Source organism: Ziziphus jujuba, chromosome 10, assembly GCF_031755915.1.
Source record: "Ziziphus jujuba cultivar Dongzao chromosome 10, ASM3175591v1".
Classification (NCBI taxonomy): domain Eukaryota; kingdom Viridiplantae; phylum Streptophyta; class Magnoliopsida; order Rosales; family Rhamnaceae; genus Ziziphus; species Ziziphus jujuba.
In genome coordinates, this window is record NC_083388.1 from 18,704,922 (window position 1) to 18,720,381 (window position 15,460).

Genomic DNA, 15,460 nt, shown 5'->3' on the forward strand with positions numbered 1-15,460 from the left:
GAATTTAAATGGTAGATCGTAATAAAAGGCCATAGTTCTTATTGACGATTCGGTATGAAAACAAAGCGACATATTGAATTTCCAAATTTACTACATGCAATTTAGACGTAAATAAATGTACTTTTGATGCTTAACCCACAAATCTACAAGCTTTTTCAACAGCCATTTTCTTTTTCTTGGATATAAATAGTGGCCCTAGTGATCCAGTAGTGGGCTGGGCAATAATAGCTCCATGTCGTATATTAAGCTAAAGCCTACTCTATACGTTTTGCCAGTAATTCTAGATCATTGCCTGGAATCGGGACCCCACCTCTCTCCCTTCCTAGAAAACAAAAACAAAAACAAAACTGCCAAGGGTCCCACTGTTTTCTTTCTCTGTTTCACCTCACATGTTTTATTTATTTTTTTTTTTAAAAATAATTTTTATTTATTGTTTCATGCTATTTATTGGTGCAAATAGTTCTGAATCCAATGAATGCTATGAAACTCTCACATTCATCACTAATTTGGATCAAACATAGAGAACCAAAACCAGTTCAATTTAGACTTCTCATCCACTTTCCCATGTTTATGGGAATTAAAAAAAAAAAAAACCAGCATTTAATGATTATTTTGGGGTTTGAATAATTTGAAAATGAAAATATAACAAAATATGAATAAATTGTAATTAAATCCCATGAATAAGAGTTTGTCTAAGACCCACCACAAGCTTTCTTTTCGTTTCTTTTTTCTTACCAACCTTGAAATTTATTACATATCCAGAAAAGTTGTTCACGATAAGGGGGGAGGAATTCCTACCATGCAAACCATCAAATCGATAAAACAAAAAGTGAGCAAATTAACACCATTTTTCATGAAGTTCTCAATATAATAGTAACAATAATACTAATGTTAATGTATATATAAAACCTTTACATATAACTGAAGTCTATATATAGATATATAGATAATATATTCCTGTAATGACTAATAACCATGCATATAGAAACAAAAATTACTAGGACAATAATTAATTTCTTTTTCTTCACTATATATTTGTCACTCAGCATATACGATTAAGAGAGTAGGTAAGGCAGAGAGAGAGAGAGAGAGAGAGAGAGAGAGAGAGAGAGACTTTTGTAGGAAGCAAGAAAACAAAATAAGCCCAAAAAAAAGAAAAACCATCATATTCATGGCATGTACAACTTGTTGCCACATTTGCACCTCCATGCTTCCGGATAATACTCCGCCGTCACCGGAGTTCCGGGAGGGACGGGCACGTGAACCGGCTTGCATGGCGTGCAGCTGCCGCATTTCGCCGTGCAGCGGGGCGGCGATGATCCAGGTCCACTTAAATATCTTCTCCCCTCAATCCTTAATCCTGCCTCACTTTCCTCCTCCAACATCATCATTTTCTTGTTAACGGCGGGCTTTTCAAGTTCCTGGCAACAATATAATCATTTTCCCAATAATTAGCACAAAACACATTAAATTATTCACACCCATGCCATATCACTCCTTTCCGTACAACTTCAAATTTTTTTATTTTTTAGTTTTTGGGTTCACGGGATTATGTTATAATTTATAAACCAGGTAGGTATAGCTGCTTAGAAAAACATGGTTTTTGGTTTACTGATTAGCCAGCGCACCAGGCGCAAGTTACCATGACTGACGAGTGGTTGTGGAAAACGACAGAGTTTTCAGCTAAGCTCTGCTAAAGTGCGCTCATTTAACACAGTAAAAGAAGGACCAGTAGTACTATTATCATGGTCAATAATCAGACGGCTCGGTCCCGGACTTAGCTACAATTCCTATTTTAAGACGAATTTTAACATTATCATTTTGTTTGAAAAGTATGGTGGAAAAAAAATAAAAATAAAAAAAGCAAAAAGAAAAAAAAAAAAAAAAATATATATATATATATATATATATATATATATATATGTAAATTGTACTCTGCTGTCATTCTTTGCCGACTTTTTAACACTATGAAACATATTCAACTTTGTACTGATAAAAAAAACCACGGTGAGGATCAATCTTGTCAAAACTTTTGGCAAGGTATGGTTATTATAAACTTGTCGTGTCGTGCTGCTACTATATATACGCTAGAAATGAGGTCAGAGATTCTGGATATATGAAAAAATGGTTCATATAAATATCTAAGAAGCAATGGTTCATATATATGTAGTTGTACTATAAAATACTATATACCGAATATTGAGTTTTTAACCTACCTGAAAATATGTATCAACTTTAGCAGACAAGGGACACCTGTTATCTGCAATATTTTTACAAAGAAAACAAGATCATTAAGAACATAATGCGAATGGTTTAGTCGAAGATTATCTTTATTAAATACGGTCATTAAGATTAGCAAGATGTTTTACTGTATTTGTTTGCTTACCTGGGCAAGTAGTAGTGGTTGAGGAAGTGATAGTGCAGAAGAGTGCTGAGATTGAGAAGAAGAAGAAAATGAAGATGGAAAAAGAGCGAAACGATGGAGGTTTATTAACAAACCTTACTCTGTTTCTCTTCCACTCCATGAATAAAAGAAAAACAGAATTTACTGAAAACTTCCTTGGAAACGAGTAAATAGAGAGCAGAGATTTCAGATATACTCCTGAGATTTCCCTCTCTCTCTCTCTCTCTCTCTCTCTCTCTCTCTCTCTCTCTCTCTATCTCTATCCTTTTTGAACCCTTTTTAAGATTGGATTTTCTTTCGTGCGAGAGAGATAGAGAGAGAGAGAGAGAGAGAGAGAGGGACTAATAATTGTCGAACATGATGATGAATTATTCCACACGTTCAATGCAAGTGCAACTGTCATATACCAAAAATCAAACACCTAAACATCGACTTCTGAAGCTCCTATGTCTGAGATGAAAAAAAAAAAAAAAAAAAATTCCCTTTTTCTAAACACTCTCTGATTTCTGTAAAGTGGGGGTGGTTGGTGATGCAGATTGAGATTGGAAAAAAGAGAGAAGAAAAGGGTAGGGAGGATTATTGGACGGTACGGCTAACACCAAATGGGTTGTGGCAGAGGCCTCAGCTAGTGGTGCAGAGACACATATAGAGAGAGATCGATATCTGAGAAAGAGAAAAGCAAAGAAAAGAGAGAGAGAAAGAGAGAGAGAGAGGGAATTAAGGAAAAAGAAGAAAGAGATGGTGAATCTTTATTCGGATCGTCGCTTCCTAAGCTTTGCCATGTTTGGGGTCTCGGATTCTCCTGCAGGCTTTCCCTCTCTGTTTTTTCAACGATTCCCAAACCCAGAAATACAAAAAACAACCACTGGCTCTGCTACTCCTTCTGCAGTCCACTCCTCCACTCTGTTTTTTAAACCCACTCCAACTTTCTTTTTAACTGTTTCTTCTTTGTTTTTACTTTCCCTTTTGTTTTTCTTTTTGTATCACCAATCTTTTTCTTACTTGGTCTTATAAATTTCCCCTATGTTTATTATATGGTAATGAGGAATAATATTTTAGTAGAATACCAATCACTACATGACACAAAATGGTTTGAGATAGAAATTTGGACTGCCTCCATAGAACTATTAATTTTTATTAGTTTGGTTTGGAAAATCAAATGGCAATTGAGGGAATCATATTTGGGAATATTTTGGTACTTGGATTAACGTGTAAATGGTAACTTACAATTCAAATGGTTACAAATCCTGTTAAACCCTTTTTCCTTTGGACTTTTGGGGAAAGTAAAAAGTACAACAAAGTGGACCCTTGAGGGTGAGAAGGGCATTATGGGAATTAGAATTGATAATAGTATTATATCTAATAATAATAATAATATGAGTTGCTGTAATTTGATCAGAAGTACCATGAAGCATCCCAAGCCGTTGATATGATCCGACCCAATTAATTAACAAAGGATCGAAGAGCTAATGGCCACTAATCAAAATTTCTGGACCGTCTTGGCTCTTTGTGAATCAAAACTTGCAGATTCCAAAAGCAAAGAGGTATGGACAAATTGTCCAAGCAAATTAGGAAGACGATTGTGACAGTTTGGTGATATGTTGTGGATATGCCCTCCTCTTTTTTCTTTTTTTCTTTTTTTCAAAATCAAAATATAATTTTAAGTGTGTGTAACATTTTACAATTGTTTTTTTTTTTTGGGAGCCCAAATTTGCAATCAAGGTGAACTTTTTTTTTTTTTTTTTTTTCCTAATATAGTACTTGAGCTCAACTTTTTCCATCTTCCTGATAAGCTTTCAGAATGTTTTTTTGTCTGACGTCCACTTCCTGGCTAAATTTCCGAGAATGAGTCAGGATTCTTAATTTTCTATAGCCATTATATATTAATTCAAAGTTATAGTTCTCTAAACCAAGCAAAAAGCGTCGATTACAAAAAGCTAGAATAACATGGTAAAATAAAACCTGATCAAAATATTCTTTATTTTGTATGTTAATTGCAGCATTAAGGGTTACGTTAATTTTTTTGGTATATGAGTTATCGTTCACTTTTTCATGGTTTTCTAAAAAGAAAAACCTCAAAATTACAGCAATCTTACATTTGGGTTTGCGAGAAAAAAATTATATATCTATATGCTGCCAAAATTCTTCTGAAAAGCACCATTCTCTCCCACATGCTTCTTTCATATGACATTGCAAATCGATTGCAGCATAAAAAGTTGGATTTACTAAATTTAACCATTTTCCAGATGAGGAAAAAGTTCAATTTTTTTATATGGTAGTTGCCGTGTTCGCGATCTCTTCCATATATAGAAAAAGATTTTGTGTTGTAAGGAAAGAGGGAGTGATATGAGGCACCTCTATGTTTTTCCTTTCCCTAACGTTACATGGACAATCTAGACAACGATCTATACCCACATGTACCAAAATAACCCCTCCACATACACACAATAAAATATTTTTAACAATTATCATCACTATTACCTTGAAAATAAAAATAAAAAAAATACACCCACATATATATTACATAATTTATATATATCAAAATATAGCAAACATACTTATAAAAATGAAAAAACCGAAAAGACATAGTATTTTTGTTATTGTTATGCAACATCAACAACATAGTTGTCTATATATGTGATAGAGTTTCACATCAAAAGTTAAATATATAAATTTAAAAAAGAAAATTTTGATGAAGAAGTAGGTAGAGAGGCAATTTTCAATATAAGCAATAAATGTTAGGCATGCAAAACATGCATATTATAGACTAATATAATTAACAGAGTTAGGGTGGGGTTCGGAAAATTGGATTCTTGTGCCATGATAGTAAGGACACTTATAATAATAATAATAAAGATAATAAAAAAGACATAAAATTTCATGTAGATTGTAGAAGTCCAAATGTCCATAAAAATGAATAACTTGCAGCAAGCATGGTTGTAACCAGATCTAATTGTAGTAGTAGATGTGGATGTGTAGAAAAGGAACAGTCTCTGCCTTCCCAACTTGTTGCTATGCTTTTGTTGTCATTTGGAGGGCCTCTAATATGCATTTGCCTTTGCCTTTGTTTCTTTGCCTTTCAATGTCTTCTTCCTAGTAACAAGAAGAGCCTTTGTCTCCCACAGTCTCCATTAATCATATGGCTTTCAAAAACTCTGTGAATTGACTGTTGCCCCCACCACTTGCTTAGGGGTTTGATAGTGATATATATGGGAAATGTGAGGCTGACATATGCTGCTAAACCATCCTTCTTTACAGAGACCTAGCTAGCTCGATATCTCAATAATTAAACTTTGAATAAAGCTGACACCCTATTCATTTGTTTTTGATAGATGGAACTTGTATTCTTCTATCATATATTATGATAGACTTATTTATATACATAATTGCTGCTTGCACTCACCAAAAAGAATAATTGCTACTTGCAATTTACAAGCCTAAGAAAATGGAAATCAATACTATCCCTCGTTTAATTTATCTCTATGATACTGTGTTAGTATTTCAAAATTACTAACTTCATTGTATTATTGTACACAGTTCATAGTTACCGGACTCAATAACACTTTGGATTTTTAGAGTTTTATAATTTTGCTTTTCAATTTTTAAAAGTAGTTATTGAAGCTTTTAAATTTTTAATTTGTTATAGATTGATCTAATTTTCAATTTGATAAACGAATAGATAGTAGTATTTATAAATAGAGCATTTTTATATTTGGATTGAGGAATGTTATAATGTGAATCCTATAAGTGGAACCGTTAGTTATTTGTTTGTCAAATTGGAGATTAAGCCAATTTATACCAAAATGAAAAATTGAGAGTTTAAATTGTTAATTTTAAAAATTAAAGGATCTATATTGTAAAATCATTAAAATTGAAAGTATCAAAATTAAATTAACCTTACTTATCATGTATATATAGACTTTGTCACTATGTCTATATTACTTTGTATATTGTATAAATGCAGCTATATATTGATAAATAAGAAAGGCAAGTCTGTTTTTTTTTTTTTTTTTTTGGAGAAAATTTTATTTTATCAAAAGTATGACCCTGGTATATTCTATTTGTTTTGAGTAATTGTTTGATATATGTAATGGCCAATTTCTATTGTTTATTGTAGATGAGCCTACACGTGAAAGAGAACGTTGATCAACTTGATATATAATTGCAATCTCTTCCTATTAATTAACTTAATTAAACTTCTAAAATCATTGGTAAATAATTAATTTATTCTAAGGTCCACTAGCAACAAGAACTATAAGCCAGTAATACTCATTTAATTTATATGCATGGAATCTATAGCGATCCTTATTAATGTAGATATAGATATATATAGGGGACAAAAAGAACAAGAAAGAAAAAAAGGATAGTTAATGTCTGTTATTTCTGAACTGTTATTTGTAGTACTAGTGCTTCTCTTTATCAACTGAGTGGTCCATATGCTACTTAATTAAAACACCAGTAATATCTTTTTGAAAAATAGGTACGCTTGAAGAACATATATAAAGGATCAATCATTGATCAATTGTGGAAAGCAAAAATTATAATCTCTTAGATCTTTTTATTTTTTTATTATTTTTTTATGTTTTCTTTTTTCAAAAAATAAAACTAAAAACGCGTCTAAAGTAGAATAGGACCACCAACTTTTGCCAAAACGAAACTTGTATATGGTCTTTTGAACCTGAATTATGAGTTGATTATGCTTGCTTGAAACCTGCGGGTTATTTGACTCCAAAAAAGGTGATAGGATTATCCCAGCTTCTTTTTTGCTAAACTTATCAATCTATATACTCTTCATATATAGACATAAAAAACAAGAAAATTGTTATCTTTTTATAAAACGCTGTTTTTCTTAAATATATATATCTTAGTACGTACTTCTTAAATACACCATGCCACATGTTCCTGTATATTATAGTCATGTTTATAACTTAATTATCAATATGACCATATGTGTAATCCAACACAAATATTTGTGTTAAACAAAACCAAAGAAACTTACAAATCTATAGAAAGAATTATATATATATATATATATATATATATATATGTGTGTGTGTGTACGGAAATTCTATGGTGAGGACGGTCCGCATGAGGACCGCATTATTAGTGACGGTTTTTCATAGTATTAACGATGGTTTCTTAAAAAATCGTCACCAATACTATGAAAAACTGTCACTAATACTGTGCTCCGCATGAGCACCGTCCGCACCATAGACAGACTGTATATATGTATACATATAGCAATATGATACATTAAAATAATGTTAATTTGTTTATATCCTGGTGTAAGTATTTGTATAAAAATGGAGTAGGTTGGTAGACAAGAGCAAACATGTGGGGGAAGCATTATGTGTGAGTATATATATATATATATATATATATATAATATTATTTCTTTGGAATGGCTTTGCTCTTATAAAAACAATTAAGGGTCCCCATGTTGCCATCTTTTTCATTTTGAGCATCGTTTTCATCAGCTTCACCTTGGCTTTTTGCATCTTTGCAATATTATTCATCTCTGTATATTTCTCTCAATTGTACTTAGTTCATGTCCCCTTCAACCATATATATACATTTATATGTACATATATATACACGACATCTTCCATATCATCTGAAACCTTTCACATGCATGATTAAAACCACTTAACTTTCCTTTGCAAGTTACTAAGTCACGCGTGACACTGGTTGTATAGTTACTCTTACTAATTAACCAATGGTATTTATATTTATTCAGGATTCTCTTTATTATCGATGGTAGAGTTATGAAATGCACTTTATTATCAATGATAGAGAGAATTTTAAACAAATTTTGTTCAGAATTTTTCTGATAAGAAAAAGACTATGTATATATATATATATATATATATGTATAATTTCCTTCTTAATTTACTAAATTTATTAATAAGCAGTAACAACTTTCCCATCTTCAAGTGATGTGCTTATCAAAATCTTAACATGTAAAAAGATTGCTCTAGTGCGTGCATGCTGGCCTCTCCGTTGTATCACAAACTTACGGTGAATGTTTCTTGTTTGAAAAGATATTTCAGCGATCAAATACAAAAATGTGTGGAGACAAAGAGAAAACGTATAAATGTAAATATCGCTAATTTAATTAATAAAGTTGAGGTTTTCTTATCAGAATTTGTTTTTTCTACCAGCAATTTTGTTTTTAAAGGTCTATTTGGGAATGCATTTTTCCTAGGAATCACTTCTTTTTTACAAAGTAATTTTTCAAAAATTACCTAATCGGTGATTTTTTGCTAAATATTATAAAAAGTATTTTTATCTTTTTCAAAATTATTTTAGATATTTGAAAATTACTCTTAAATGGGAATTTAAACTCGATTTAGATTCTTAATATTAATTATTCTCCAAAATTAATGATAATATTTAAAGGAAACTAATTTTTAGCAGTTAATTTCGAAGGAAATAATTTTAATTTTGTGTTTGTTAGTAATGATAATTTCAGGACTTCAATGCAATTAAAAAAATATTTAATAAAATTACGAATTTAAATGGCTTTAAAAAATACAGAAACTAATTTTGGAATTTAAAAATGACTACTTTGTTTGAGGAACCATTTCCATCCAACTAATTCTAATGCTGAAAACTAATGTCCCACTTATTATTTCAACATAAATTGCTTAAACACCAAATTTCACTTTCCAATCTCATATTTCTACTAATTTTGGCATGAACCAAATAGCACTAAAGTGAGGTGCGTAGATAACTCAAGAGCTCATAAAAAATTACGGTAAAAGATTGAAAAATATAGAGTTATAACAATTTTTTATATTTTATCAATATTTTTTTGGTAATATTTAAACTTTTTGATTTAAACTTGTATTTTTTATTTAGCTAGTAATAAGTGCCATTACTCTTCACCCTTAATACACACACACACACACACACACACACACACACACACACACACATATATCTATATATATATATATATATAAGTAATGCTACAGGTATCAAAATATTCACTAAATTTATTTATTAATTAATATGTATTAAAAATATTATTGGTTGATATATTTATATAATTTAAATATAGAAAAATTAATTTTAAATAAATAAGTGAATTTAAAAAAAAAATTAAATGTTGTCACATCATTTATCATATTATTTGGTAAATAAATTTTATGAACATTTTGATAGCTCTAATATTACATGTATAAATATATATAAATATCATATTTTATCATTTTTCCTATTAAGATTTAACTCAAATCCTATTACTCGTCTTAAAATTCTAAATAAAAAATTTTGTATTGTTTATAAAATTTGATGGAATTATTTTCTTTTTTCTTTTTAGTAGTGATTCACAAACTTAAAAGGATAAGAATAATAATAAGGATATCAAAAATAAAAATATACCAAATATTTTATGAAATGATATAAATAATATAATAAAAGGACTAAATACTATTTTATTGAATTGTTTTCATTTATATATATATATATAGGACGAAATTATGGTGCGGACGGTTCACATACGGACCAGCATCAAAGTCGATATTTTAAAATAAAAATTGTCGATTTTACTGTACATATGTAACAGCAAAATCGATATTATTTTTAAAAAATATCAGTTTTAATGCTGATCTGCATGTAAACCATCTGCATTTTAGTCTTATTCTCTATATATATATATATATATATATATAAATTAAGATATAAGATAATATGATATATTATCTTTATTACATCGAACCATGCTTGCAGCACTACTCAAAGAACAATATATGATAAATCAATCGACTTCAATTTTTAACGCCATAACTTTGAATTCAAGCAACAATTGAACAAGTCCAATTGATTTTTAACCAAGTACAACTTTCCATATTTACCCAAAAAAAAAAAAAAGTACAACTTTCCATTTTTCTTTCTCAGATATTCGTGAGAAATAAAAAAGCGAAACCAAGGTTTCGTTGGAAAGCATAAATTATTATTATTCTTTTCTATGTCATACTCGTGCGAACCCCAGCCATCCCTTTGTCTACGCAAAGAGAAGCAGGCATTTGCCAAACCAAAAGCTTTAAATAAAAAGGAACAATAAAGAATAACTAAAAAAAAAAAAGGCAAAAAAAAAAAAAAAGTTCTTTGGCAAAAAGGTAAATGTTATTTATCATTTATATTTTTTAAATCATCCTTTTGGGTTGGGCTTAGAAAGTTTAAAAACCATAATCTCAACAACTCGCACTCTCTTTTCACCTTTAAGGCTGAAACCCAACACTTGGGCCCATCCTTATTGGGTTATAAAATCTTATCTCCATATTGCATCTCCAACATGAAATTGAACGGCCAAGATTCAATCTGAGAAACCAAACCCCATCAGCAGGAAAAAAGTTGGTCATTTCCCACTCAGAAGTATATTGGGAAGCGTGAGAGACGCTCTCTGACACAGGGAAGTATACAGAAAACCCGCGTGCGCTTATTATTTAAATTAATTTCTGTTCTAATTTTCCCTTCTTTTTTGTTTTTCTACTTTTTCTTTTAAGAGTTTTTGGAAATTGCAATTTTGCAAAACAAACTTTATAATATATAAATATATTTACATATAGATATTTTTTTTTTGTGAAACTCTCAGAAATTTTTTAAAAATGGTGAGGAAGAGGAAGCGGAAGAGATTCCATGTTTTTAAAATAAGGTTCATTTTCCGAGGAATAAAAAAAAATGTTTGGCCCCCACTTATTCTCAAACAACGTGAGGGACTGACGATGTGGTTTGTATTTTCAGCGTGAAGAAGAAAGCTCGAATCTTTTTTATTTATATTTTTTAAGGACCAGAAAAAGACTCATCTTTCTTGCAGCCAAAACTCCCATGCCGCAGTCATTCATCATCTATCTACTAAGAATCTAACTAAGATCGCAAACCATATAGCTTCCCAAACCTCGACGTTTAGCTGGCCAACACTGGAACTTCAAGTTCAACCAACACTCTCTCATTTCTTGAACCCTGTGAGTTTTTTTTTTTTTTTTTTTTTGGGTTTTTGTTTTGTTTTTTCTGGCCTAAGAATGCTGTTTCTTTTGGTGGGTCTGAGAATATATGAAGGTTCTTTAACTCACTGGGTTTTGTCTTTTTGATTTTCTGTAGGTGCTTTCGTTGTTGTGTCTTGCTTCTTCTAGTTAACGTTGAACTTCGTACTAGAAATCTTTTTATTTTTTATTTATTTAATTTTTTTTAAGCTCTGATTCTCATCTGGGTTCCTGTTGCTGAAGCTTTACGGAGCTAAAGTTTGAATCTTTGTGCTGTTTCGTGTTTGGTTGCCTAGAAAATCTGTTGGGCTTCTTCGTGTTCAGCTGGGTTTTAGTGCAATGTGCGTTTCCAGATAATAACTCTTGATTGATTGTTTAATATGGACTCAAATGTGCCCCCCAAAACCCCATTTCATTTCTTTAATGGGCCGATTCACCGCCGGGAATCCCGGTTCTTCTCTGGGTGTTTAGTGGATGCTATGCCCATTATAAGCCTGCTTCTATAAAAAATATATTATTTTGGGTTTATATTCTGGAAACCTGTCCAGGAAGCGTGTTGTTAGATTTATATCATTTTTATTCCTGGGGTTTTAGATTCTATAAAGAAATGGAATTTGTTACCAATAAACCTCTTAAACCCTCCTCAAATATATCTGAAATCGTCTCAAAGTTTGCAAAAGTATGCAAGTTAAGATCCATAGGTGTGTTTCCTTCTGAAAACCCCCTTCAACATCAGCGCCTGCACAAAAACCCCACCACCAACAATGCTCCTTCCGGTGAGGATAGCAGTGATGCAACTGAGGATACAGAGTGTGATGGTGTGAAAATCCATCCACAACCCATTGAAGCTCCGAGCAATGGCAATGTGTGTCTTGATGGAGAGGTAGTGAAGTTGTTTGGCATGGTCTCAGCTCTGAAATCTGCTTATGTTCAGCTTCAGGAAGCCCATGTTCCTTATAACACACAAAAGATTATAGCTGCTAATGAACGTGTTATGGCTCAGCTTGAATCGCTCTACAAGATCAAGGCTGCTTACGAGGAGAAGCAATGCATAAAACTCATTTCTGGAACCTCTTCTGCTCTCCTGCAGTCAAAAATTGAAGTGAATGAGAGGCTGCTTGCAGAGTTGAAGTCCCAAATGAAAGTTAAGAATTCTGAAATTATGAGGTTGCTGCAGGAGCTACGGGATTTGGATGCCGAGAATGCGAAACGGGCTGAGAAGATTAGGCAGATTAGGCTGGAAAGAAAAAGAGCAATAGTTTTGAACATTACCACATTCCAGAATGCTTTCAAAGCCACTTCAAAGTCCATTCATGATTTTGCAAAGCCGTTAATTAGCTTGATGAAAGCTGCAGGGTGGGATTTAGACCTGGCAGTAAAGTCAGTCGAAGATGGAGCTGTTTATCGGAAAAGATCTGACAAGAAGTATGCTTTTGAAGCCTACATTACACGGAGAATGTTTAGTGAGATGTCATTGAAAGCTTATGACGTTGATTGTGTCATGAAGTTTGATGATCCCATTGATGCTTTGATAGCATATCCGGATTCAGATTTTGCCAAATTCTGTGGGGAAAAATATCTATTGGTTGTTCATCCAACCATGGAATCATCATTCTTTGGAAATCTTGACCAGAGGATGTTTGTGATGTGTGGCAAGCATCCAAGGACGCCATTCTACCAGATATTTGCCAAAATGGCCAAGTGGATCTGGGTTTTACAAGGAATTGCAGCCTCAATAGATCCCAAAGCAAAGGTGTTTTCAGTCAGCAGGGGAAGCAAGTTCTCATATGTCTACATGGAATCAGTGGAGGAGGACAAGGAAGATGCAAATCTCTTGGATGGTCAGCTTCAACGGATAGTTGAGTTTATGGTCATGCCTGGTTTTAAGATTGGAGAGACATTGATGAAGTCCCGGGTTTATCTATCAAAACCGGAAACTTCCAACTGATAAATGCTAAATAGAATTGCTCCAACTAACTGGTAATTTAACAGAACCTAGTTGTCTTTTTAGATAATGTTAATAGTTTAGCTCTAGCTTAGTGAGAGCTTTTATTGGAGTTTTCAACTGCATTGTTGAGAATGGTAACCTCGTATCTGAGAGTTTTATATTTCCAAGTTAATATGTGGGTTTGGCAAGGCTAATATTTTGGTACTAGATTGTTAATTGCTTTTTGAATTGTAAATATATATATATATATATATATATCTAATTAATGGCTCTATCATATCTCAACTTTTATTTCTTTCTTTAGTTCTTTCTTTCTGGTGGTGTTTTAATTCTCTGAAGTTTCCCACCATTATTATTGTTCAACTTGTTGGACATTAGTTGTGTGAATATGAAGATTGTTTGTTGATGTTTCCTCCGAGTCACTTACCAAAAAGGTTGATGTAAAAGCTTTGCTCTAGTACGGATTAGAACAACGGCCCAAGATGTCGTAACAAATTTTTTTTGTAATGGTTGCAAAGAATCTTGCGGATTTATGTTGTCTTTGTACGTCTGTGGGGTTAGAGGATTGTTTCGTTCTTTTGGTCATTGTAATCCATCTGTCTGTTTCCATGCACTTGGAGGACCATCTAATGCAATGCAAACACACAATGGAACACTCATTATTAGTACTCTTTTTTTTTTTTTTTAGCTTTTTTCGGGGATAACTGAAGAGGGCTAAATTTCTCAGCAAAAAAAGACAAAGAGGGTTAGATTTTTCTTTTGATTTCATCATGAAATCGTATTCTTATCATTTTAAAAATAAGTGTCAGACATGAGTGGGAGGAAGAAACTCAAAAAGAAAAAAGTGCCTTTGCAAGAAAAATGAGTGAAAAAAATGAAGTTGAAATGCAGGATCACTAGGGACTGTTAACTCCATCCCTGTCAGCAGAAAACAAGTCCTTGCATAGCTCTCCATAGAATCTACATACCAAATCAATGAAGACAGAACACTTAAGGCTTTTCCAGCAATACAGAAGCTCTTCCACGTCCATCAAATCCTCTACTTTCCCTTCTTCTATAATCATCTCCACCAAATAATTCTCGAAACTCCTGCATGCATCTTCCACGTCTTCTACACCCAAAGCTGGTTCCCTTTTACCAGCCCGGCTCCTAGGTTTCACGTAAGCTGGCATAAGATGAGACGGAGAAGGCATAGTATCAGATGCTCTATCAGAGAAACTCTTGAGCTGAACTAGCCTCTCCAACTCATTTGTCCCCGAGAAACTCTTAAGCTCTACTATTCTGTTCATCTCTTTTGGCTCAAGACAAGAACACAAAGCCGCTAGTAACCCCGAAAGTGGATTTTTTGAAGGGTTTTGACCTTTGGTTTGGGTGGTTTGGCGAGGACGAAGGTGAAAGTCTCTTATAAAGAGAGGTTTCTTCAGCTTGAATTTAAAAGTTGGGAAGAATCTTTTGCATGGTTTGAGAAGCTTGGACTTGAAGCAATGTAATGCTTTCACTTTCATTTCTAATAATTGGGATTAAGAGTGTAAATGAAGGAATGTATCAGAATATTGGTACAAGTGTAGGATGCTTTTTATTTCTTTGGAAGAAGAAGAAACAACTGGTATGCTCATGGTTGGTGTAACAGGAAGAGAGAGAGAAGTGCCGTTTGTTAGTGAGAGGAAAAGATTGGAGGAAGACTTTGCACTTTTTTTTCTATTTCTAAAGCATAAGCTTAATTGGGTGCTAATCACGTCTTGGAGGTCCGTTAGTGGCATAGCATGAAGTAAAAACCTCCCTGTTTTCAGAATCTCCTAATTGATTCGGGGCCTTATTGCTAGTTTCGCACAGCTTGGCCTTTTGACTTCACAAAATTTGCTACTGTACATGATTTTTTCCTAGTTTGGAAGAACAAAATGGCCTAACAAGCCGTCACGCGCATATGTCCAATAATCATTATATTATTTGTCTGAAAAATAAATTCAAAAATTATATTATACAAGTCAATGCTCTATGAAATCCATTTTTCCCTTCTTTTCTTTTGCCTTTAAAAACTAAACTTTGGAAAAGATAAAAGAAAAGCATTAATCCTAAAGGGGGACATAAATCATTTGGTTCGGTTTTTAGCTTTCAACCTAA

The 15,460-nt window shown here is 32.6% G+C and overlaps 3 protein-coding genes across 3 annotated transcripts; 1 reads left to right on the top strand and 2 right to left on the bottom strand.

Moving 5' to 3' along the window:
* Window positions 1-814: 814 nt before the first annotated feature.
* On the bottom strand, window positions 815-3,460 carry LOC107406587 (EPIDERMAL PATTERNING FACTOR-like protein 6). Its single transcript, XM_016013729.4, has 3 exons — window positions 2,387-3,460; window positions 2,217-2,260; window positions 815-1,421 (listed from the first exon to the last, which is right to left on the bottom strand). The coding sequence occupies exons 1-3, from the start codon at window positions 2,523-2,525 to the stop codon at window positions 1,170-1,172; spliced, it is 435 nt and encodes a 144-aa protein (XP_015869215.2). The 5' UTR covers window positions 2,526-3,460; the 3' UTR covers window positions 815-1,169.
* A 7,310-nt stretch (window positions 3,461-10,770) lies between these two features.
* Window positions 10,771-13,613, top strand: LOC107411442 (protein GRAVITROPIC IN THE LIGHT 1). Its single transcript, XM_016019024.4, has 2 exons — window positions 10,771-11,373; window positions 11,510-13,613. Exon 2 carries the CDS (start codon window positions 11,999-12,001, stop codon window positions 13,337-13,339), a length of 1,341 nt encoding a protein of 446 aa, XP_015874510.3. The 5' UTR covers window positions 10,771-11,373; window positions 11,510-11,998; the 3' UTR covers window positions 13,340-13,613.
* A 454-nt stretch (window positions 13,614-14,067) lies between these two features.
* LOC107411438 (transcription repressor OFP17) lies at window positions 14,068-15,135 on the bottom strand. Its single transcript, XM_016019021.4, has one exon. The coding sequence runs from the start codon at window positions 14,842-14,844 to the stop codon at window positions 14,236-14,238; it is 609 nt and encodes a 202-aa protein (XP_015874507.1). The 5' UTR covers window positions 14,845-15,135; the 3' UTR covers window positions 14,068-14,235.
* Between the last annotated feature and the right edge of the window lie 325 nt (window positions 15,136-15,460).

Bases quoted from the DNA above. Each gene is read 5' to 3' on its own strand.
- LOC107411438 (XM_016019021.4), bottom strand. From the start codon at position 14,844: ATGAAAGTGAAAGCATTACATTGCTTCAAGTCCAAGCTTCTCAAACCA.
- LOC107411442 (XM_016019024.4), top strand. From the start codon at position 11,999: ATGGAATTTGTTACCAATAAACCTCTTAAACCCTCCTCAAATATATCT.
- LOC107406587 (XM_016013729.4), bottom strand. From the start codon at position 2,525: ATGGAGTGGAAGAGAAACAGAGTAAGGTTTGTTAATAAACCTCCATCG. The intron at 2,261-2,386 runs GTAAGCAAACAA...AAAATATTGCAG, and splicing joins AACCACTACTACTTGCCCAG to ATAACAGGTGTCCCTTGTCT. The intron at 1,422-2,216 runs GTAGGTTAAAAA...TATTGTTGCCAG, and splicing joins AAGTTGATACATATTTTCAG to GAACTTGAAAAGCCCGCCGT.